General features: G+C 38.5%; 1 protein-coding gene across 3 annotated transcripts; it reads right to left on the bottom strand.

Moving 5' to 3' along the window:
- Positions 1-266: 266 nt before the first annotated feature.
- Positions 267-2,541, bottom strand: LOC140629548 (metalloproteinase inhibitor 1-like). Of its 3 annotated transcripts, none has more exons than XM_072819070.1 (6): positions 2,421-2,541; positions 2,099-2,221; positions 1,851-1,924; positions 1,607-1,721; positions 1,237-1,358; positions 267-481 (listed from the first exon to the last, which is right to left on the bottom strand). In XM_072819070.1, exons 2-6 carry the CDS (start codon positions 2,211-2,213, stop codon positions 422-424), a joined length of 486 nt encoding a protein of 161 aa, XP_072675171.1. In that variant the 5' UTR covers positions 2,214-2,221; positions 2,421-2,541; the 3' UTR covers positions 267-421. The 3 variants fall into 3 exon arrangements, with proteins under 3 accessions (XP_072675171.1, XP_072675166.1, XP_072675164.1); XM_072819065.1 differs by lacking the exon at positions 267-481 and adding an exon at positions 567-996; XM_072819063.1 differs by lacking the exon at positions 267-481 and adding an exon at positions 567-940.
- Between the last annotated feature and the right edge of the window lie 20,994 nt (positions 2,542-23,535).

The following is a 23,535-nucleotide window of genomic DNA, read 5'->3' as shown; positions in this document are numbered from 1 at the left end:
GCTCCCCGGTGCCCCTGTTTAGATCTAAGTTTTACCATAAAGCTGTAAATCCTCTATAATCTCAATCTATGTCTGCATCTTATATTTTTATAGTGTTCATGGTACTTTGTTTTATTTGGAGGAAGCTATTTTATTTTAAAGTCACGGAATTTATCAATTTTCTCTTATATCTTGCACCTTTTGTGATTTGAAATCCTAAAAACATTTCATTCTGTTCTTATAAAAGTTCAAAAGTTTTCCATTTTTATTTTAAGAACTTTAATATGACAAGGGATGATTTTTATATTTGCAAGAGAATCTTGATTCTGTGGGAACAAGGAGCATCCTTTCTCTCATGATTTTTGGTTTTGGAAATCATCTGGGGAAGGTTAAGGATATGTCAGGTGGTATCTGGCCCTGGTCTCTCTGGATCTAGCCCTTGCTAGATCCAGGCTCTTGCTTTGATAGATGAGGAAGTGTCAGGAGTGATGGAATGAGGTTTCTAGAGGAATAAGAAATAGAACCTAACTGAAGAACTGAGAAGATAAAGGGAATTTCTCTCCAGGGTGGGGTTTATCAACTTGGGATTTATTTTTTGTAAATTTTATTGATGCACGCACTACTCACAGAAAATAAACACAACTGAAGTGTACAATTCAAAGGAGGCACAATTCAAATGAACTCCATTCTGTTAACATCAGCCAGGTCAGAAAACAACATTAAAACTGTAATAGATCACTTAGGTCCTAGTGAATAGAGAAGTCGCTGGGGTTGAGGCTTGGTATTGATAATCCTTCTGGATATGGGTCCATTTGCAGACCCCGGTGTCAGTGGGGACACACATGGAGTACAAGGAAAGGTTTCCTTCCCATATTTTGTAGTTACAGTCCTTCTGTTTCCACACACACTCTCCTAGGTCAGGTTGAGGGCAGTCATGCCAGCAGAGGAGGCAGGGCTGAATCTAGGGGTGGAGGGAGATCCAGGACTGCCCACCTCCTGTTTATATGGCCACCCATCCTGGACAGAGAAGGACAACAGGGGTCTGGGCACAAGGAGAGGCTAAAGGGAACAGTGGGGCGCAGTGGTGAGGACAGGAAAAAACAGTGGGAGGAGGTCATGGCCAGGGGACAGAAGGAAGGTGAGAGAGCAGTGATCATCCAGAAAGGGAGACAGCAAGGGAGAAAGACCTGGGAACAAGGACATGGGACAAGAGCAGTGCCTGGGCTGCAGAGAAAAATCACTTAGGTGGCTACTCACTGCACATTTGCATCCTGTTCTGTACGCTCCCTCGAAACCTCGCTTCTGCTCTCTGGTGAGCCGGTACCAGAAGTAGACCAGATGGCATCTTGTGAAGCGCAACGTCCCTCCCCTCAAATAGCCTGCGGTGATGGGTGAGCATGGACTGAGTTGGCACAGCATGTGTGGATGTCCCCTGTGAAGTCAGCCCAGAGGGTCTGAAACCCTAAGTCAGCCATGAATGAGGGTCCAGTATTTCTCTAGAAAAAGTCTCTCAGATTGTGGAGAAAGGGCCCTTGGTCTTTGGTGGTGTTAGCTGTAGAAGTCAGGTGGTCCTTTTTCAGGGAGAGGCAGCAAGGCTGAGAGGCTGTATGTGGACAGGGATGCTCACCTGCGATAAGTAATAGTGACTGTTGAGTGGTCCTCAGCTTATAACCACAGTCCTTCCAACTGATGGGTGAGTAGATATCATGGATTCTTGGGGTGCTCCGGGGAGCCTTGAGTACCTGGGATGGGAGGGAAAGAGTGGCTAGGACCTTAGGTTTTCATAGAAGCTTCAAGGCTCCAGAGACCACCCAATTCAGCAAAAGCAGATTGGAACAGTCTTGTTTGAGGAAAGGAGGTACTGAGTTTACCTTAATGACATTGACTCTGAAACCTTGTCTTGTGATGGTGTTGTTTCCTGGTCCCAGTATATCAGCTAATATGACTGGGAGGAAGAAGAAATGGGTCAGAGGCCCAGAGGTTCATTGATTTAGGATTTCCTCATCCAATGTCTTAGGGTCACATTGCTCAGATCACCAGAGCTCCCCCACCTCCACATTTCTATACCCCAGGGTGAGACCTCCTTGGTGGAGACTTCTCTGGTGTTTCCCTAGCTCACCGATATCCGATGTGCAGTAATATGTCTGAGGGTGCTCAATTTTACAATTACAAGCATTGCAAGGTGTTGACAGGGCCAGGAGCAAAGGAAAGGCCAGCAGGAATGAAGGATCCATGGTAGGCACTGGGGACATAGGGCATGAATTACAGCATGAACTTCTTCTAGCCCAGCTCCCCCACCCACTTCTAGACAGAAACTGGGATGACTGTGGACACTGTGTACCCCCCTTAAAGATTGAGGACCTAAGAAAGTTTGGGTCCAGCTTCCATGATCTTGTGGACCAGATGCATGAAGTCTATGCCCTGCATTAAAAATGCCTTACCTCTGTCACTCTGAGCCGAGGTGTACCACAGCTTCTGCAGAACACCTAGCACAGGAAGGATAAATAGTCATCTGCACTTCCTTTTCGCCCTGGGGCATATCCATCAGGGAGGTATGATTTGATTACTGGGTGTACTAATCAGGTACAATCATTTTTCTCTCATCTGCATTTCCTTTCATCCTTCAGGCATATTAACCAGGCAGGTACAGTGTGATTATTGGGTACACTTGTCGCTTGCAATCTCTCTCTGTATGGTTATTAAAAAAGCCACTGAACTGACCCATTCCTGAGGACTATTTTGGGCTGAGCTGTGTCCCCCTAAATTTTGCATGTAGAAGTCCTAATCCCAGCCCCTTAGAATGTGACTGTATTTACAGATAGGCTCTCTAAAGAGGGAATTAAAGTAAAATGAAGTCATTCAGGTGAACTGTGATCTGATATGATTGGTATCTGCATAAAAAGAGAAGATGAGGACACAGCCACACATAGACGGAAGACCACGTGAAGATAAAAACAGAAGGTGGCCATCTATAAATTAAGGAGATACTCTCAAAATGAAACTCAACTGACACCTTGGTCTCAGACTTCTATGCTCCAGAACCGTGAGGAAATGTTTCCATTGTTCAATCCACTCAGTCTGTGACACTTCATTATGGCAGCCCTAGAAAACCAACAGACTCCTTTGTTTTATTTTTTAAAAATATATTTGGGGGCTTTATACAACTTAAATTCACATTAGGATTTTGAGAAAACAAAATTTATTCAGTCATTCAACTTCTGTTCCTTTCCCATAGCTCTAGTTTCTGCCACCCATCCCCCAGGCTTCCATTTACTATGTCGTGGTTGATCCTATTGCTCTTTTAACTGAAATACCTATAAACAAAGACACAAGCACATCCATTGTGGCACAATACATATACTTTTTGTCATCTTGCCATTTTAATTTTAGGACATCCTCTATGATGACATCATAGTAGCATATATTCCTTTACTCTTTATACAGTTGTATAATCTTCCATGCTGATAGGCTCTGGATTATCCAACCATTTCCTAATTATTGGTTCTTTCTTTCAACAGTTTTCTGTTGAAATACATATTTTCTTGTATTTAAAAATGTGTATTTTTAAATTTTTTTCATTTTCATTTTTAAAAAATTCTAATCACTGGGTGCTCATCAAGACACGTGTACTACTTATTATTTCACCCATTTCCCCCTCCCCCCAATCTTCCTTCTGGTAACCATCAGTTTGTTCTATATAGTTAAGAGCCTGTTTCTTGGTTTGTTTCTCTTTTTTCTCTTTTCTCACTTGTTTTGTTTCTTAAATTCTACATATGAGTGAAATCTGTAGTATTTATCTTTCTCTGACTTATTTCCCTTAGCATTATACACTCTACTCCATCTGTGTTGTTGCAAAAGGCAAGATTTCATTTTTTGGTAAGGCTGAATAATATTGTTGTGTGTATCTCACATCCTCTTTATCCATTCATCAATCGATAGTTACTTGGGCTGATTCTGTATCTTCAAGAGCGTAAGGAATGCTGCTATAAACACCAGGGTGCATATATTCCTTTGAATTAGTGTTTTTGTGTTCTTTGGGTAAATAACCAGTAGTGTGATTGCTGGTTTTTGGGGAGCTCTATTTTTAACTTTTTGAGGAGCCTCCATACTGTCCTCCATAGCGGCTGCACCAGTTTGCATTCTCACCAACAGTGCATGACAATTCCTCTTTCTCTAATCCTTTTGTGTTGTCGATTTTAGCCATTCTGACAGGTGTGAGGTGGTATCTCATTTTAGTTTTGATTTGCATTTCCCTGATGATAAGTGATGATGAGCATCTTTTCATGTGTCTATTGGCCATCTATATGTCTTCTTTTTCTTTAAAGAGTTTATTTATGAGAGAGAGAGAGAGAGAGAGAGAGAGAGAGAGAGAGAGACAGGTAGAGGGAGAGGCAGGCTCCCTGCAGGGAACCCGATGTGGGGCTTGATCCCGGGTCTCCAGGATCATGCCCTGAGCCAAAGGCAGACGCTCAAACGCTGAGCTACCCAGGCATCCCTATATGTCTTCTTTGGAGAAATGTTTGTTCATGTTTTCTCCCATTTTTTAATTGGATTATTAATTTTTGGGTGTTGAATTTTAGAAGTTCTTTATATATGTTGGATACTAATCCTTTATTAGATACATTGTTTGCAAATATGTTCTCCCATTCCATAGGCTGCCTTTTAGTTCTGTTGATTGTTTCCTTTGCTGTGCAGAAGTTTTTTATTTTGATGTAGTCCCAATAGTTTATTTTTGCTTTTGTTTCCCTTGCCTCAGGAGACCTCTATCTAGAAAGAAGTTGCTATGGCCAATGTCAGATAAAGTATGGCCTGTGCTCTCTTCTAGGATTTTTATGGTCTCACATTTAGGTTGAGTTTTATTTTTGAGTATCCATTTTGAGTTTATTTTTGTGTATGGTGTAAAAAAGTGGTCTAGTTTCATTCTTTTGCATGTTGCTGTCTAGTTTTTCCAACACTATTTGTAAAGAGACTATCTTTTTCCCACTGGATATTTTTTCTTGCTTTGTTGAAGATTAATTGACCACATAACTGTCGGTTTATTTCTGGATTTTCTATTTTGTTCCATTAATCTATGTGCCTATTTTTGTGCCATTACCCTACTGTTTTGATTACTAAAGCTTTGTGATATAACTTGACGTCAGGAATTGTGATACCTCCAGCTTTGCTTTTCTTTTTCAAGATTCCTTTGCCTATTCGGAGTCTTTTACAGTTCCCTAAAGTTTTTAGGTTTGTTTGTTCAAGTTTTATAAAAAAACACTGTTAGTATTTTAATAGGGACTGCATTAAATGTGTAGGTTGCTTTAGATAATACACACACAAAATGTGTCTTTACAGGTGACTTCTAGAAATAGAATTGCAGTAAAGGCCATTTGCACTTTTTTTCTGTAACTTGTCCATATCATGCTATTTTTTCTACAGGGTTATTGACTGTTTCTCTACTTTTAGAAACTGTATATTAAACACATTAACTCTTCATGGTATAATTGCATTATTTTTCTCATATAACATTTTACTCCTCTTGAGTTAAAAAATAGTTTAACAATATAACCACATCTGGAATTTGAGTCACAGTTAGCAAAGGCTTCTACTACTAACAGGTATTAGAAGACTTTTACCATAATTCTTTCTAACATTTCACTTTTTTTTAGATCTTTAACCCATTTGGGATTTCTCTTAGTATCAGTATATGCATGAACACGATTTTATTTTTGTCCTTATGGAACCAATTAACCCAATACCTCCAGTACAAAGATATCTTTTTCCATACTTAACTGAGATGTCACCTTTACCATATACTAAATTTGCATATGCATTTGAGACTATATATTTTCTGTTCAATTTGTCTATCTATCCGTTCCTTCATCAGTATCACATTACAAAGATTTTAATACATTACTTATTATGTTTAAATATTTTAATATTTTCTAGAAAAGAATTTTTTCTTTTTCATTTTTTGCTTTTTCCAATACTAGAGGCATCCCCCAGGTTTGATCTCATGGTGCCTTTTCAATCTTCCAAGCCAGCAATGGCTAGTCAAGTCTTTCTCACATCACAATGTATGACATTGACTCTACTGCCTTCTTTTCCCACATTTAAAGGATCTTTGTGATTACACTGGCTCCACTCTGATAAGCCGGGACAATCTTTATTTTTAAGTGAGCTGATTAACAAACTTAATTCCATTTGTAGCATTAATTCTGCTTTGTAATTTAATATAACACTTATATGTTCCAAGGATCAGGATGTGGTTATCCTTGGAGAAGCATTATTGACTACAATAAGGATCTCTCTCACACACACAGACACACACACACACACACACACACACACACTTTTCCTATCCAGGATACAGAAAATCAGAGCTCCACCAGACACACCATTTTTTAATGCTTTGTGAGGTTCCTCATTGGAGTATTATCTCCAGCCAAATGGAAACACATTGCTATATTTAAAGTTAATTGTTTTACTATTTTTCAACTTTATTGCATAAAATGTTCACTATTTTCTCTTAGTCTGGCTTGTTTTATTCTCCTTACAGTGTCTTCTGAAAAACAAATATTTTGTTTTAATTATTATTTTTTAAATCCTTCATGGTTTTTGTTGTTCTAATATAGGAATTATTTGTCTATGTCAAGGTTGCAAAAATGTTTTGTTTTCCTCTAGAAATTGTAGGCATAAACTTTTACACTTAAGTCTATGATCCATTTCAAGTTAATGTTTGTATGTGGCCTGGGGGCAGAATAAAAGTTAATTATTTTCCATATAACATCAATTGTCCTGGCATAATTTCTCGAAAAGATCCATTTTCTCTACTGTGTTACCCTGGCATCTTTGTGTATATTTTTGTTGAAAATAAACTCACCCTATATGTGTGAGTTTGTTTCTAGATAATTTTTTTCAGTACCTATACAAGTATTCTCATGCTAAAACCATATTTTGTTACTTGTAGCTTTATGATGTCTTGAAATTCTGTAGTGTTATTCTTTCAAATGTATTCTTTTTCAAAACCACCCTGGCTATTTCCACTGCATGTAGAGCCCACTGCATATACAATTTAGATATCTACAAACATGCTTGCTGGGCTTTTGACTGGGATTGATTTGAATCTATAGATGATTTTAAGGAAAACTGGTACCAATATTGAGTCTTTCAAACCATGTGCATTTTCTCTCTCTCTACGTATTATACCATTTTAAAATTTCTCTCTACAGTGTTTTATATTTAGTGTAGGAGTCTGGCACATATTTTGTTAAATTTCTTATTTTTACACTATTGTAGTAGGTATTATTAATTTCTTTTTTTAAGATTTTATTTATTTATTCATGAGAAACACAGAGAGAGAGAGAGAGAGAGAGAGAGAGGCAGAGACACAGGCAGAGGGAGAAGCAGGCTCCATGCAGGGAGCCCGACATGGGACTCGATCCTGGGTCTCCAGGATCACACCCCAGGCTGCAGGCAGCACTAAACTGCTGTGCCACCAGAGCTGCCCGGTATTATTAATTTCAACTTTAATTGTTCCTGTCATATAGAAATGAGTACAAGTGAATTTTTTAAAAAGATTTGATGTATTTATTCATGAGAGACAGAGAGAGAGGCAGAGACATAGGCAGAGGGAGAAACAGGTTCCCTGCAGGGAGCCAGATGCGGGACTCGATCCCGGGATCCTGGGATCATGCCCTGAGCTGAAGGCAGACTCTCAACTGCTGAGCCACCCAGGCATCCCAAGTACAAGTGAATTCTGTACATTGGTCTCGTCCCTGCGACCTAGTTAAATTCACTTATTGTTACAGTAGCTTTTCTTTAGATTTTTAAAGAAATTTTACATATAAGGTTATGTCATCCATGAATAAAGACTGTTTTTCTTATTCCTTTCAAATCACTGTGAATTTTATTCCTTTGAATTGCTTTATATACTGACTAGAACTTTTGCTACACTGAAGAATAGTAAGGATAAGAGCAGCAATATTTACCCTGTTGCTGATCTTAAGGAAAAATCATTCAGTCTTTCACCATTAAGTATGATATTAGTTGAAAAGTATACATTCTTTAATAGGTTAACAACTCTTCTATTGCTATAGAAGGTGTTATCAAGAATAATCGTTAGATTTTCCTAGCTATTTTTCTGTATCCACTTATAGAATTAAATCGATTCTCTTTAAACATTTATTTGGTTAATGTAGTATACTAAATTATTTGCTTTTCATAAAGAAAAATCAATTTTCAGTCATATTACTGGATTTGATTTGCTAATATTTTCTCATGGAATCTGTATATGTTTCTGAGGAATACTTATGTTAGAGGGTTTATGTATTTGTATTTTCTTTGATTGTTAGTGTCATAATTTTTCACTGATACAGTGATTTAAGTAAAGACTTATTTCTCTTCTTTTTTTTTCTTAAAGACAATGTGACTGAATGTATTATTTCTGCCTTAAAAGTTTGATAGGTTAACCAGGGAAGCAAGATTTATTTGGATTGTAAGAAAAATTCAGTAAACACAATCAATTTCTTTAGCCGATACAGTGGTATTGAAATTTCTATCTGTTCTTTAAAAAAAAAAAAAAAAAAGATTTTATTTTTGAGAGAGAGAGAAGGGACAGAGGGACAAGCAGACTCCCCGTTGAGCAGGAAGTCCAAATGGGCTCCATCCCAGGGCCATGAGATCATGACCTAAGCCAAAGGTAGATACTTAACCGACTGAGCTACCCAGGAGCCCCTATTTGTTCTTGTGTATATTTTGGAAACTTTTATCTTTCATGAAATTTGTCCAATTCATCTAAACTTTCAAATTTATGGGCATAAAATTCTTTAAAATATTCCCTAATTTTATTTTTGTATATGTAAGATCTGTAGTGATGTCCTTTTATCATTCCAGATAATGCTATTTGTACATTTTCTCATTTTTCCTTGCTAATGCACCCACTGAGTTGTCAATTTGATTGCCTTTTTCAAAAGACAACCTTCTGGTTTAATTAATATTCTCCATTTTTCTGATTTCCATTCATTTTGTGAAAGAGGGAAAGAAGAGAAACTCTCTTTGATCTTTACAACTTATCCTAGAAATAGTGCTTGGTTAGTGTGTGTATAAGACCTGGCAGATGGTGATGGGGAGAAGGCCTTCCATAGTAAAAGAGAGAGCAGTAGCATCAACAGGCATTTACTGTTCACTCACTATGTTAGCTGCCAATTATATTAACATTAATAAGCGAAGGATGACTCTACGCTTTTTCAACTTTGTAGCATCTTTCAGTTCTTATTAAGGCAATGTGATATTGTCCAGCAGGTTTTTGTTTTTAAAGATTTATTTATTTATTTGAGAGAGAGAGAGAGGGAGAGTACAAGCAAGCAGGGATAGTGGCAGAGGGAAAAAGAGAGGGAGAGAAGCAGACTCCCTGCAAGCTTGGAGCCCAATGCAGGGCTTGATCTCATGACTCTGAGATCACGACCTGAGCTGAAAGAGAGTCAGATGCTTAACTGACTAAGCTACTCAGGTGCCCTGAGATTGCTCTGTGTTTTAAGTATTACTCTTGACTCACTTAATAAGCCTTGGTCTTTGATCACCTCACAGGAATAGCAAGTATTATCTAGCCAAAATCTATCATTGCTTGTTTCCATTTACCATGTATCTTGGATCAAAAAGGAACAGGGATTTAGGCTGGGCAATACACATCAACTTGCCACTGTTGTATCTAAAGTTTCATCCACTAGTTTGGGTATCAAGACTAGTTTTAGTTTCACCATGAAACTGCTTTATGATAAGGAACTCTCTGATTCAGTTCTTTTCTAAAAAAGTAAGAATGATGTGCTAAATGTTTTTTTTTCCTACAGTGGAAATATCTTTTTTATAGCTATTAGATATAGAGCAAAATACAATCTTTGTTAACAGTCAGTAAAGCTGATTTTGAACAGCTAAGCTCAACTTGAGTTGGGAAACTCAGAATTTGACCATTTTGCAATATTTCACCTACAGAGGAACAACTAGTCTTGAGTAAAGGCAAAAGTACTAATTAATACATTAAAAGGTGGAGAGTTTAAGAAGTTTAAAATGAGTGACAGAGAAAATTTGGTAGAATGATAAAAGAAAACTATGAGGGAAAGATGAGGAAGGATGTTTTGAATTTATTTTTAATTTTTATATTTACATTTGCTTCATTGACTATATGAATAGGGTCCATATGTCATTCCTTGATTCAAGTGTTACTTATGGAGCACCTAATATAAGCCAGTCCCTGAGGAAACAGGACAAAGACAGTCTTTGGCTTTAAGGACTCCAAGTTAATAGAAGGTGTGTTGGTGGTGACGGGTGGCTGGGAAATGTATCTTAATAGTGTGACAAGTGCGTTAAGATGTATAAGAGATACCTTATATCATCTTGGGGGTAGGATACAGTATGGAAGGAATTTATTCTAAGCTTGACATTCAGGGAAACATGCAACAAGTAGTAAGAGAATAGGAGCTTTAATAGTTAATCACTACATTTTGGTGAAATCAGCTCTAGGATGGAAGAGATAAAATTGACTTGGATGGTGACAAGGGGCCAATCTCCTCATTGCTATTTTATGTATCTATAAGATACAAAGAGCAAGTGAAAAAATTTAAGGTCTTGTTTCTTTATAAAAGATTTAAAAAAATTATTTAAGACATAAAAAGGAAATCAAAGACATGGAGGTGAAAAGATTTTGTAAATCAAGATAACAGGGACACCGCGACCATAACAAGCAAGAACAAGTTTAAGTATTAAGAATAATTAATCTCCAAAACTCAGAAATAAAGGAAAAGATGACAACATGTCCTTTTGAAAATCTTATCAGGTCATCATTAAAAGGTCTCATGCAAGAGAGGATGCATCTGTGTTTGACTTTGTTCTTTATTATTTGATGGGAGGATCGACACTATGATTTTATATGTTCAGTTATAGATTTCTGACTGATCGGGAATCTAAACTCCAAAGATTACAGGTTATAGCCCTAAAGAGCATTAACCAGTTTTGTATCTATTAACAAGTTCATTTCAGTATTCCTTTGAATGAGTCTTTAAATTTCTGTTCCTTGAATTCTGCTTTGAACCAGGTATATCATTTGATTCTTTCATTTATTAACAAACTGAATTAAACTGTTGGCATGTCCTTATCATATATTTATGTTTTTGCCTTTTTGAATTTATCCCCAAAAGTCATTACTAGTAAAGTCCAACAGGAAATACTGATATTGTTAGACATTATTTAACAACAGACAACTCCGAGCCCCTCTGTTACAACAATCTGAAAGCCTAATTTGCTACTGGCTTACAATCTGTATCAAAAATCTAAAGTTCCCAGTGGGTTCCACCCCAAAAAGAAGGACCTAGAGATAAAATGGTCTGCCATCACATCAAGATTGAATCTTATTATTAAGTGAAAAATCCATTATTTTGTTCTAGTACTATTTTTATATGTTCACACAGACAAATTTGAAAGGATCATTACCATATCTCAGAGCAGAAAGGTATAAAATGAAAAGGGACTTTCATTTCCCACTTTATACAATGGTATCACTTAAATATTTGAAAATGAGCATCAGCTTTAATAAACTAAGAAAGCAAAACAAAATATCTCACACTGAAAAATGGCAATTTCATATTTTTTATATTAACTATGCCTACTGTAACCCTTTGCAATCATCATGGATAATTTGGAATGGAATATTCTGCTTAAATGTTTTCCTTCACTGGTTGAATATTTAAAGCCCTATAATAACTACTGGTAGTACCCTCCCTTCCTTGGGCTTCTCCCCTACTCCCCTGGCCCTAACAACTGCAATTCATGGAATCAATATTGTGTATCATGTGTAGGAGATATTTGATATATATATCATTTAAACCTCAGTCCTACTTTAGAATGGATATAACTATCCTATTTTAGAGATAATGTAAACAGAAGCTTAGAACGGTTAAATCATTTAGTCAAGTCGAATTGGAATTTGCATCTCCAGACTTCATGGCACCCAATTCCAAGTCTCATCCACCATTCCACACCAGCTCTGCTCTACTCCAGTGTTCATATTAAAATGCAAAACATGAGCAAGTTTCAGAACTGCTTGGCTATAATGCAAGGCCACGATCATCTTATTATTCCTTTGGATAAACCCAATCTGGTCACCAAAAACTCAGAAGACATAAATTGCATAATGGTGATGGGTGGGTGCCTTTGTTTTCATAGACCCCTGGATCCCAGATCTGTTTCCCTGTGAAGTAATGAAGCCAGTCAGCATCATCACTCTTCAAAGAATTAGAAAACAAGAAGGAACACAAAATCATTTCCAAGTCACCTGCTGCCAGTTAAATAAGATTTGAATGGATTTTCTAATGTTTCAAAGTACTTCCTTGCAGACAGCTAAGAAATTCATAAAACCAGCCATGAGAGTTATATTGCCTTTAAGAGTAAACAGTTATGATAGAGGAGTAACTGCCTACACCCAGAGAGCCTTTTAAGAGGAGACTGATAAGAGTTTATATATCTCAGACTGAAGGAAAGGGCCCCTTTGATCATTCTCATGCAAATCCCCAGTAGCTGACAGAAACCTGCTTTAGGTTGTGCCATATTTTCTTTTTTAAAATGCATATGGAACAACTAGCTTAGAACTAACACTTTCTTTTTGAAGACATTTTTTTCTTAAATTGGAAACAATTATGGGAATTAGACTCTTCCTCTTTTTTAAATAGAAATTTCCTTTGTAACTTTTCCTCTGAAAAATTCTTTTAGAGGTATAGGCAACAAAACAATGCAATTAGCTTCTGGATTTGTTTATCAGAATGGCTCAAAGTTCCCTCTTCTTTTTCTCCATCTTGTATGTAATCAGAAAAAAAAAAAAAAAGGCACAAAACATCAGCACCAGCTGCCTCATTTCCTACTCCTTGGATTTCAATAGACATACCAAATGGTCTCACGACTTAGCTAAAAGAGGTAGAAAGTTGCAGTTAGGGATGTTTTTAATTTTCTGTGACCTCCTTCTTTGAGCAAAATCCCTTTCTAGTATCCTCTGCTTCTCTGGTCACTGTGATGGGTCTTGGGGTTTTTAGGTGAAGTGGGGTCCTTTATTAGTTGCTTCACTCTGGTGCTCTAATTATTTGAAACAGTGATGTAATTCTGCACAATACAGTGGTATTGTCAAATTAGGCAGGGAGGCATGAGCACCTGCCTCAAGCTCCTCTCCCAGCCTAGAATGCCCTACTCCCTTTACTCCACGTACATCTTCACCATACAGTGTTAGCTCTACTTCTTCCACTGAAAGCCTACCATTCCCACTGGCAGACATCACATAACTGCCTGGAAACTTTTGATAAATGTAATCATCAGGCCCAGAGAAGACGCTGGGACTTAACTGTTCTGTAATTAGTTTTGGGTAATTTAGCTTTCACTTATTTCATTAATTGCACACATAGTCCTTGGGGCCTTCTGGGGGATAGATGGAAGATGAAGAGCACACAGTCCATGCCCTAAAGGACCTGCCAGTTTTCTGGTGATAGTAGACACTAATCTTTGAGATGGTAGTCAACAACCTCTGAGGCTCACTCAGTTGGATAACTCTCTTCAAATTCAAATTGTTTCAAACTTAACTTCACTTCATTCCTCCCAACTCATTTCTTCTCCTAGTTAATGGCAATGGTCAGTCCCACAGTGATTCAGGTCTGTTTCCTTGGGGTCACACTTGCCTCTGCCTTCTCTCCCATGCTCAGGTCCAGTCTTTAACAATCAAGTCAGCACCCCCAGAACCTCATGAGCACTTCTGGGCCTTTATCCACATTGTCCCTTCTGCCTGAATATTCTCCTTCAGTCTGGTAAAATTGGAAGGAAAGAGTCTCTAAGGACTAATGCAAAATATATGGAAAGTATGCATGGGGCTGATATGAGTTATGAATTATTATTATTGCTGGTATCCTTATTATTGCTTCAAAGGGCAGAAAACCCAATTTAAACTGCCTTAAATAATAAATGTGCTTTGTGGGCTAACTGAAGAGAAAGGAAAGACATGCTTCAGGTGAGACATGTCCAGGGCTCTAATGGTCTGACCAGGATTCAATTTCTTTCTCCATTTCTTGCTCTTCTTTGTTGGGGCTCACAAGTTTTTAGCAGTCTCTTTCCTCTCATTCCAAAATGGTTTCACCAGTTTCTTTGGCTATATATGTTCAAAAGGGTTGGAGAGAGTCTGTTTCTCTGAAGTCTCTTTGGAAATCTCACTGACTTGGGTTGGATCTGGTGTCTATTCCTGAACCAACCACTGTGGCCAGGAGACCAGTTATTTAGAGTGGCCTAAGTCAATAAAGATTCACTCTGGCTTTGGAAGTGAAGTCAAGACTACTTAAGCCGTAGGAGGGGAGTACTTTTCCAAAGACAGTTCAGGGTGCTGCAGCTGGTGGAAGGTAGGAATGCTGAAGAGGTGATAAACAAATGTCCCTGCTAGTGCCCAAAGAATGCTTTGATGGCAAAATGTAGGTTTGGACTTGATAATGGCAGCAATGGGAAGCTGGTAGGACCTGCAGATAGTTGATTATTTTCAGACGCCTCTCTCTTAACTATTGAAAAAAGTAACCATGAAGGGAAAGGTGAGATTTTAGAAGCAGGAAGAATGTTTATATATATATATAGTAGTCCTTTTTGGAAGGTAATCCCTTAATCAGCCAATGCTGTGTCTTGGCAAATGGAAAAGTCTACATTAAGTAAATCCAACACATGAATAAATGACTGTGTATTATTGGTGTGATTAGCTGTTCCAGCATTCATCAAGGAATATCTGAGTATTAAAAATAAGCCACCTGCTCATTACTCTTTGTATTTTACTTATGAACTTTAGAGTAAATGAATCAAAATTTATATAGTCTGATCTGTCCGAAGGAACAGTAAATTAGTTATTGAAATGTTACACTTCTCCTCGATTTAGTTTTATTAATGAAGTATATATATATCTTTCAAACAAATATTTGTAATCTGAGAGACCTCAGAACACCAAAATATTAGAGCTAGCAGAGATCAGCCAGTGTGACCCATCTGATAGATAAGAAGGTGGGTTGGGACAGAGAAACGGCAGGCCTGAGGTTACCTAAAGAACAGGTGGCTAAGATGCTGGTCTTTGGATAGCCCATCTGGGGTTCAAACCTACCTGCACATCCAGGCCTTTGTGTTTCTTTCCATTTCATGGAAGGTCTCAGCCCCTGGTAAGCTGAAGATATCTGAGAGTTGATTTTGCTGCTTTAAATGGCTTTATTAAAGTATAATTGATACACAAACCCTGCACATATTTAACATATAAGATTTAGTAAGTTTGTACATATATGTACACCTGTGAAATCATGATTCCACCTATATGAGGTACATAAAATAGTCACTTTCGTGGAAGCCAGTGAGGTTCTTGTGCGGTATCTAGGGTGTAACACCTTTTTTTGCTCACCTAAAGGCAACTGTCCTCCAAAGTTGACCACTAGATGGCAGAATAAATCCATGTACCTAATAGAGAGGCACCTGTTCTAAGATTTTGGAGCTCTGAGTATCTCTGAGTAGACTAGCTCATCTGCCTGGTGGGTATGGGGGTCAGCCCAACACCATGTCAATTTTGCAAATCTGTACTTCTCTCAAGAGTCTTCTGGTTAATCTAATCTTCTTTTCATTTAAATATACTAGAAGGAAATAATCTACTTTGAAAACTATTTTAGAAAAGGCTTGAATGACCATTAGTTGGTATTTCATATTTCTTACCAGTATTTTCTGCATTACAGAAGAGATTATTTGACCATACAGAGTGATGAGTCTCTAACAGCTAGAGTGGCATCTAAAATACTTTTAGGCAAGGGGGAGTTCATTGGCCTCTGGAATCAAGTCAACAGATGTAGCCAGATACTTCTAGAAATAATAATAGAAGCTTGAACTTGTTCAGCACCTACCATGTGCCAGGCACTGTGCTGAGCACTTAAAATTGGTAAATCCATTTAATATTCACAATAACTATAAAGTAATGCATGTTAAATCTGTTTTTATAACAAAGTATACAGAGGTCAAGAGAGTTTAATTAATTTGCTCAAGGTCATATAATTAGAAAAATGTGACTTAAAAATGTACTTAGACTGCACAGAATTAACAATACGGTGCTTGATGTCAGCATCGTTAGGGCTTTATGAATCCAGATGAAAAGTAATTGCCCCTTTGGCCCTGTGACTCATGTATTAAAAGCATCTATCTCGATCACTGGAACACTGGAAAAAGTGGATCTGGAAAACAGTTTTAGCTGTGTTACTCTGAGTAAGGATGAGAATAAATTCTTAAGGGAGCACTGTGAAATATCTAGGCTGCTGTTAGCAGAGTATTTTAGAGTAGGATGGTTCTGCAGGCTGCAGGTCACATGGCCTTCTGCGCAATGGAGTTGTGTTAAATCACTCAACCTGGCTGCTTTGAGAGGCCAGCTCAAGTCTATCTTCCGTTTTCTCCACAGGCAAAACACATCCAGTCTGATGTATTTCTTGGATGTATAACTTGATGTTCAGGAATTTCGTGTACCAAGTCAGCACCCCTGGGGCAGACTGAGCTTTGTTGGTGATGTGATCCTGTGTCTAGAGAATGACCTCTCTACTCAGCAATGCCCTAACATTTGATGCAGTTGTTAGGATTCTTGGTACAAAGTAAGAGAACCCAACTCTGGTGAGCCTATTTTAAAAAATGGCTATAAAATCAATTAAAATATATCTCATGGCACATAACGGAAAGCAGCTGGACTTCAAGAGGTCTGGCATTAGACACTGGAAAGATACTGAGATCTCTTTGTCCACCTCTTTTACTTCTCTTTACATCTTCATTATCTTATTTCTTAGCCCTGAATGTTTCCTGCTTCTTAGTAAAAACACTGGCCATTCACAGCTCTGAAATCTGCAGGTTACGTGTTCTGCTACACAAGAAAATCTGACGTCCAAATTTCTCATGAAAATATACAACAGGCTCATTCTTAGGCAATATTGTGCAAAGAGCTGAATTTTTCTGTCTCAGGCCATAACATGTTTTAGAAGTTTTTTGTTTTGCTTTTCCATCATGATGGGGCTGTTCTTGCTCACTTTCAGATAAGGCTGCATCCGCTCTGCTAATATAACCTGTTAATTTCAAAGGACTTTATAAGTTGGCTGTAATTCACATTCTTAGAATTGGGAAAATCTGTGTCTTTTGAGATAGAAGAGTTCTTTTCTTTTTCTTTTTAACTTTTGTCTTATTTTTTCTCCTAAAATATCAGAATGCTATTTTTCCAGGTGCCATGTGGCTCTTTGACAACACACAGGCTGCTTTAGTTGTTTTTAATGAACGTTATCGCCAGCTGCTCAGCTGTGGCAACTTTTGTTTTAATTTTTTTTTTTTTTTTTAAATTTTGGGAGGTGGCAGAGAGCTCCTTGTAAGATTTGCATGCTGAATGTCATAGCCTGCATCACTGATGTTCTCCAGGCTACCAGGAACTCTGTACTGCAGGGGGCGCCAGCACCCACCCTTTCTCTAACTGCTCACAGAGGTAAAGCCTCAGGTGGAATTGTCAGGCATCCACCTGGTGTGTTTGGTCCCTTCCTTGTGTTGCCCCTTTGCCCCTGGATGCCTTCCCTTGTGTGATGACATGTTGGGTTTGTGGAACTTGTCTGATTACCTAAGAATTTAAAAATGGAACCCAAAGCTGAGGGAAAAGAGGCATCATAGGTTAAACAACTAGAGGCAGATCCCAGATTCTCACAGAAGTCTCCAAGCTATCTCTGCTGCCTCAGTCTCATCCCTTATCCTTTCCTGCCAACCTTATATAAACAAAAGATTTGGAAGAGGGGCAGGGTGTGCTGTGGCTCTTCCCACTGTGCTCTAGCCTTTGAGAGCTTTTCCAAGACCATCCTTTATGAGGGATACAGGCTTCAGGAAAACAGAAAAGCAATCTTTTCTGGGCTGGGTGTGTCTGCTCATATAGAAGATTGGCTTGAAGAATAGAAAAGGGAATTGGCACAGGAAGCAGGAAGGGAAGATGACAAAGTGCAGTGGAACCCAGTAATTTTGGGAGGGTCAAGGTCATGACAGTATCTCATGGATCAAGAAGGGTCCACTAAGACTGAACTGGTCTTGAGTAACTCTGTTGGCTTGACCAAAGTTATCATGAATTCTTTTTTATACCATAAACAAGTCAATTTCAGGTGGCTTGTAGCTTTAAATATGGAAGTTAAAACAATGATGATTTCAGTATATAATTTAGGAAAATATCCTCATGACCCCATGACTGTTAATAACCTCTTCAACACTCACATGTGCTGTGTCAATGTGATATGGTGCCAGGTATTTAACAAAGTTTATGTTCTACTTCTCGCACAATCCTAAGAGATAATTCTCCATTCCTGTCCAAGAAAATAAAATTCTGTATCTGACTGGCTGCTGACTTTGAGGACTTGATGGGCATGTGATGGAAGTCTGCTTGTAGTTCTCATCTGAATGCTCATCTCAGCCCATAAGTTGGCTGCAATATTTCTAGTTAAAATGGGGGCTCTTTTCAAACAGAAGTTTTGGATATCTCAAATTAAGCGAAAACAAATCTAATATTCATTAAGTGCGTAACATGTCAGGGACTAAACTAGTTCATTTATATGCTTCTTCTGCTCAATACTTACAATAGCCCTGTGAGGAAAATATAATTATGCCCATTTTTATAGTTGATAGAATTGACTGATGGAGAAGTTAAACATCCTCCCCCAGGTCACAAAGCTAGAAACCTGAGGAACCACGACTGGATCCAGATAGTAACCTTCATTCACTGTCCATGAAGTGAAAGGGGAAGGAGTTATTTGGCTTAGAAAATTTTCAGAACCCACTGTTGGCCTCCACTATGGGATAATTTTCTTACCATGGAACCACAGGGTTTCCGTGTTCTTCCTTTTCAACATCCAGTCAAGTGGTTATTTTCCAATTACACTGAGAGATGTTTGGGGCTAGATTCATTTGGCTTTTGGAAATTTTTGCTTAATGATTTTATTTATTTATTTATTTATTTATTTATTTATTTATTGGCTTAATGATTTTAAATGGCATGTCTACCTACAGGACTATGGATGTTCTATGCCTGGTATTTCAGAGCAGTATTCCCTGCTTCCTTTAAAAACTTTAAAAAATTGTAAATTTCCATTTCACCGGCGTCATAGAACTGGCAAAATATGGAAAAGTACTATGGGGCATAGTATAATATTTGTTTTGTTGTTTTATGAAATTATTTTTTATTGTTCAAATTTTTTAAAAAAATAAAAGGTTAATAAGCAAAGAAAATATCACTGATGAAGACCATCTATCCCACTGTTTGACTTAAACCTTTATACCTTTTGCCTCCCCCTTTCTCCTTCAGGATTACACAAAAACTTTTCTGTGAAATCTGTTTTTCACTCAGCCTTCCCCCAACCTCTGCCCCTCTCCCCCAAGTAAGCAGCAGAGACTTAAGAAGTAGATGGTAGGCTTGCTGTTGCTGGCTTGAAGATGGAGAGGGGTGTGTGAAGGTCGTGAGAAGGAAATGAATTCTGTCCCTTTTCCCTTACTGTAACTAGGATTTGTAGAACTGAGAGTGGACCCGATGGGCAGTGATTGCCATCTCTGTGGGACAGCTCAGATATAGTATCACAAACTAACCTCAGAGAGATGCTGGAGCAGCGGGTGAAACCAGAAATGCCCATCTTTGGAGGTAATAAACCCATCCATAACTTTACTAGGAAATAACCACCCGTAAGAGCAGGATAAACCCACCAATGACATTTTTAGGAAATAACTATGTAACTTAATCTTGTATTTTAAATTATTTTAGGTGTTTGGTTAAAAGTCATGAGTTAGTGCTGCTTCTCTGAAAAGTGGTTTATCCTGGATGGAGAGTCAGAGAATAATACAGTAATGTAGTTGCTGAAATACTGATTTAGAAGGATGGAAGCTAGTCACGAGAAGCTTAGAAACATGGAGGGGGGATGGTAACCTGTAGAATTCGTAAGGTTCTTTTAACTTTAGCTCAGCTCAGGGAGGAACATGGCAGCATGAACCTAGAGGTAAACTATGTTCAGATCTTAACTGGAAGGATGCCTGGAGGGATTATAATGGTTATCCCTGGATCCAGAAACAGGCAGCAGAACCTAGTAGAATAAGTCAAGTTTACATACGATGTCTGTGTCAGATAGAGGACAATGGCTTCCTGATACCAAATAGCTTTATTCTGAGTGAGAACTGGAGTTAAGTTTTAAAAAGTAGTTCATAATATACCACTTGTTGGTTTAATTACTCATCCCTGAGGAAGGGTCTATCTCTTTAACTCTTGTTTTATGTTATTTAAGGGTTAACATAAGAACAAGGTTATGTTTGGTTAAAGATAAGAGCTGGGTTTTTTTTTTTTTTACTAAGATGCATTTTATCAAATGGTAAAAATAATAATAGCAAAGAAACAGGAAGATCTAATAGAATTAACTGTGGGTTGAAATCAGATATTGTTGGGCTTTGAAATCTCAACTTGCCAGTTCTTAGCTGGGTGACTGTAGTCAGAGCACCTAATTATTTTGGTTTTCAGCCTTCTTTTTTTTTTTTTTTCAGCCTTCTTTTTAAAACTGGGATAATGGTATCTAACTTTCAGGGTTGTGAAAAGCAAATGAAGTAATAAACAAAAAGCTCTAGTTTAGTGCTTGAAATTTAGTATGCAACCAACCAACAATTCTGTGCAAATGAGTATTACTCTAGTCTCTTGGTTACACACATCAAGGGAGTTATATTTAGTCCTGAGTCCTTCTTCCCTGGCTAGCACCAACTTTTCTAACAAAACAACATACAAGTGTAGAGTTCATGAAGAAACAATTTCTTGCTAACTTATTTTGTAAATGCAAGGTATTTTAGTAACAGCAAATCTACGCTCCTGGCTGCAAAACTCGCATGAAGTTTCTCCTCTTCCCATGATAAAGTGCTACAGAGATTTGTACTAAGTAACAATTAGAATCATGGAGAGACCATGACCACATCTTTAAAACTTCCAAATAAGCGGAAAACTGAGTACCCTTTGGGAAGAAAGTAAGCCCCCCTTTAGCTCAATGAACCAGATGAAGCCACCAATAATTCTGCCCGAGGAACAAAAATAGTTGAAGTTGCATATGCATGTCATGAGAGAACAGTTGCTTCTTGGCGGTTATAATTTAGCAAATACTTAAAGATAATTCAGAGACGTGTAGCTTTAGGCACAACATCAAAACGGTTTCACAAGGGACAGCTCGAGTGAGAACTCACTGTAGTAATGTTTAAAAAGTGAGACTGGGGAGAGCCAGGACATCCCATTCCTTCAGACTCCCACTTCCCAGAGCTCAGCACCCCTGCATGGAGGTGGAGTCTGCAAGAACTGGTGGGACTCAGATCCATGGAACAAACTAGGGAACAGCACGGTGGTAGTTTCTTACAAACACGAAGTTGATGGCTGCATTTCAACCAATTCATCTCTTTATCTCATCCTACTCCTGGTGATACTAATATTTGTAGCCCGGGAATAAAAGTTCTTAAATACTTTTTACAGCATTTCACTGTTTTGCTGAATCAGGATAATGACACAGGAGGGCTGTGGCTGCAAAGAATGGAAAATGAGGCTGCATAGCTCAAATGCAAAGGGAAGTTATTTCAAGACTACTAGGTGGCTCATCAGATTGAAGGAAGAATTGAAAATCAATCAGGCACAGTATCAAGGCAGCTCTAAGAACCCAGTAGCAGGAGTGATCATTGATAGATGAATGGCTTAGATCTACCTCCACTCTCACGGTGTGTCATTCCTCTTGAGACTCAAGTCCTGGGGGAGGAAGCTGAATTACTCTGCATGTCCAGTGGGGAGGGGAAGAGTATAGGGCACCCCGGTGGACACAACCATAGATGATGATCAGTTTCCCAAAGAAAAACCAGGGCAATGTTACTTAAAGAATACTGGAAGTATTCTGGGCAGGCAAAGCTTGTCTCTACAAGTCACATCACTCTGGCAGGTAATGATTTTACCTGGAGTAAAGCTTTCCCAGTAAATCAGTTGCTAATGATGAGTGAAGTATAACAGCAGCTAATTATCTGACCGACACCTCACTCCTATTAGAGCCCAGAAACAGCAGGCACTTTGGCATACATGATTTTGCAAAAAAAGAGGAAACAGCAAGAAAGAGGAAAGAGGGAAGGGAGGAAGGAGGAAGACCCAGTAGCTCACATCAAAGCCAACCATAACCCAGTGAGGGCTGGGGGGGGGGGGTGGGTGGAATAAGTATCTTCAGCCCTTGCATCTTCCCCGTGTACAACATGTGCCACACAGTTTTTCGTCACCTCACAGGGCACCTGGAAGAGCATGCAGGTAGAGCCTATCCCCAGAAAGAAAATCTTTCTTCTAGATCAGCACTGCCTAAGAGAAATAGAATGCCAACCACGTAAGTAATTTTAATTGTTTTTAGTGAGGCACACTAAAAGCAAAAAGTAACAGGTGAAATTACTTTTAATAATTTATTTTAGGGGCGCCTGGGTGGCTCAGTTAAGCAACTGCCTTTGGCTCAGGTCATGGTCCCAGGACCCTGGAATTGAGCCCCGCGTTGGGCTCCCAGCTCAGCAGGGAGTCTGCTTCTTCTCTCCCTCTGCCTCTCCTTCTGTGTACATGCTCTCTCTGTCTCCCTGTCTTAAATAAAGAAATCCTTAAAAAATATTTTATTACATCCAAAATTTTATCAGGTGAACATATAATCAGTGCAAAATATGAATGATGTATGTTACCCTTCTTTTCACACTAAATCTTTGAAATCTGGGATGTATTTTACACTGACAGTACACCTCTGTTGGGACTAGCCACCCTCTACTAGCCACATGTGCCTACCATACAGGACAATGGAGGCTTAGCAGATACTGGCATTCTGGCTTTGCTTTGAAACATCACAGTAATTGAATGATTATTATACAATTCTACAATCTGTATCTGGTGTGTGTGTGAGGGTGGGGTGTTTTGGCTTTCTTTCGTTTTGAGCTGAAGTAAAGGCATACACTTTATTTCCATTGCATGTTTCCCAAGCTAGGGTGTTTTATTTTTGTCCTGATTTCCAGTTGCAGTTTTTCCCAGTCCTGTTCTGAAAAGAAGTCAATGTTCTATGAAACTTCAACAATGGCTTCTTGGAGACAAAAGAGAAGACTCCTACACTGATGAGGAACATGAGGCCACATGGGGCTGACTAACTTGCCCAAAAGGCTGGGTTGGTGGTAGAGCTGGGATGGGAACCTTATTTGCCTCATAGGCAGAGTGTCCCTGAGCTTTGTCCTGCCTCAGACTGCTTAGTGTATGACCAGGCCAATTTCTCCAAATCCCCATTCCCTTGCTATTGACTTTGCTACTGCTCACTGCTCTCTGAATCTCCAGGTAAAGATGGAGATGGTCAAAAGGATAGGTGCCCCACTTGAGACTAAGGGAAAGAGAAATCTGCCTGTGTCTTCTGTGTTCAGAACCACCTTAGTCTACTCCCTACAAAGGTAGACTCAGTGGTGTGATAATGAAGTGTTTGATGATACACTTCTAACACCTTCATT

The sequence above is a fragment of the Canis lupus genome, chromosome 3, assembly GCF_048164855.1.
Source record: "Canis lupus baileyi chromosome 3, mCanLup2.hap1, whole genome shotgun sequence".
NCBI lineage: Eukaryota > Metazoa > Chordata > Mammalia > Carnivora > Canidae > Canis > Canis lupus.
Note: the sequence above shows the minus strand (reverse complement) of the source record. Positions and strands in the feature narration are given on the sequence as shown.

What these genes read in the sequence shown, in the direction of transcription:
- LOC140629548 (XM_072819063.1), bottom strand. Translation starts at nt 2,213, where the DNA reads ATGGATCCTTCATTCCTGCTGGCCTTTCCTTTGCTCCTGGCCCTGTCA. An exon ending in TCAGAGTCAATGTCATTAAG is followed by an intron (nt 1,722 to 1,850) that starts GTAAACTCAGTA and finishes CTCCCATCCCAG; the next exon opens with GTACTCAAGGCTCCCCGGAG. An exon ending in GTCACTATTACTTATCGCAG is followed by an intron (nt 1,359 to 1,606) that starts GTGAGCATCCCT and finishes CCATCACCGCAG; the next exon opens with GCTATTTGAGGGGAGGGACG.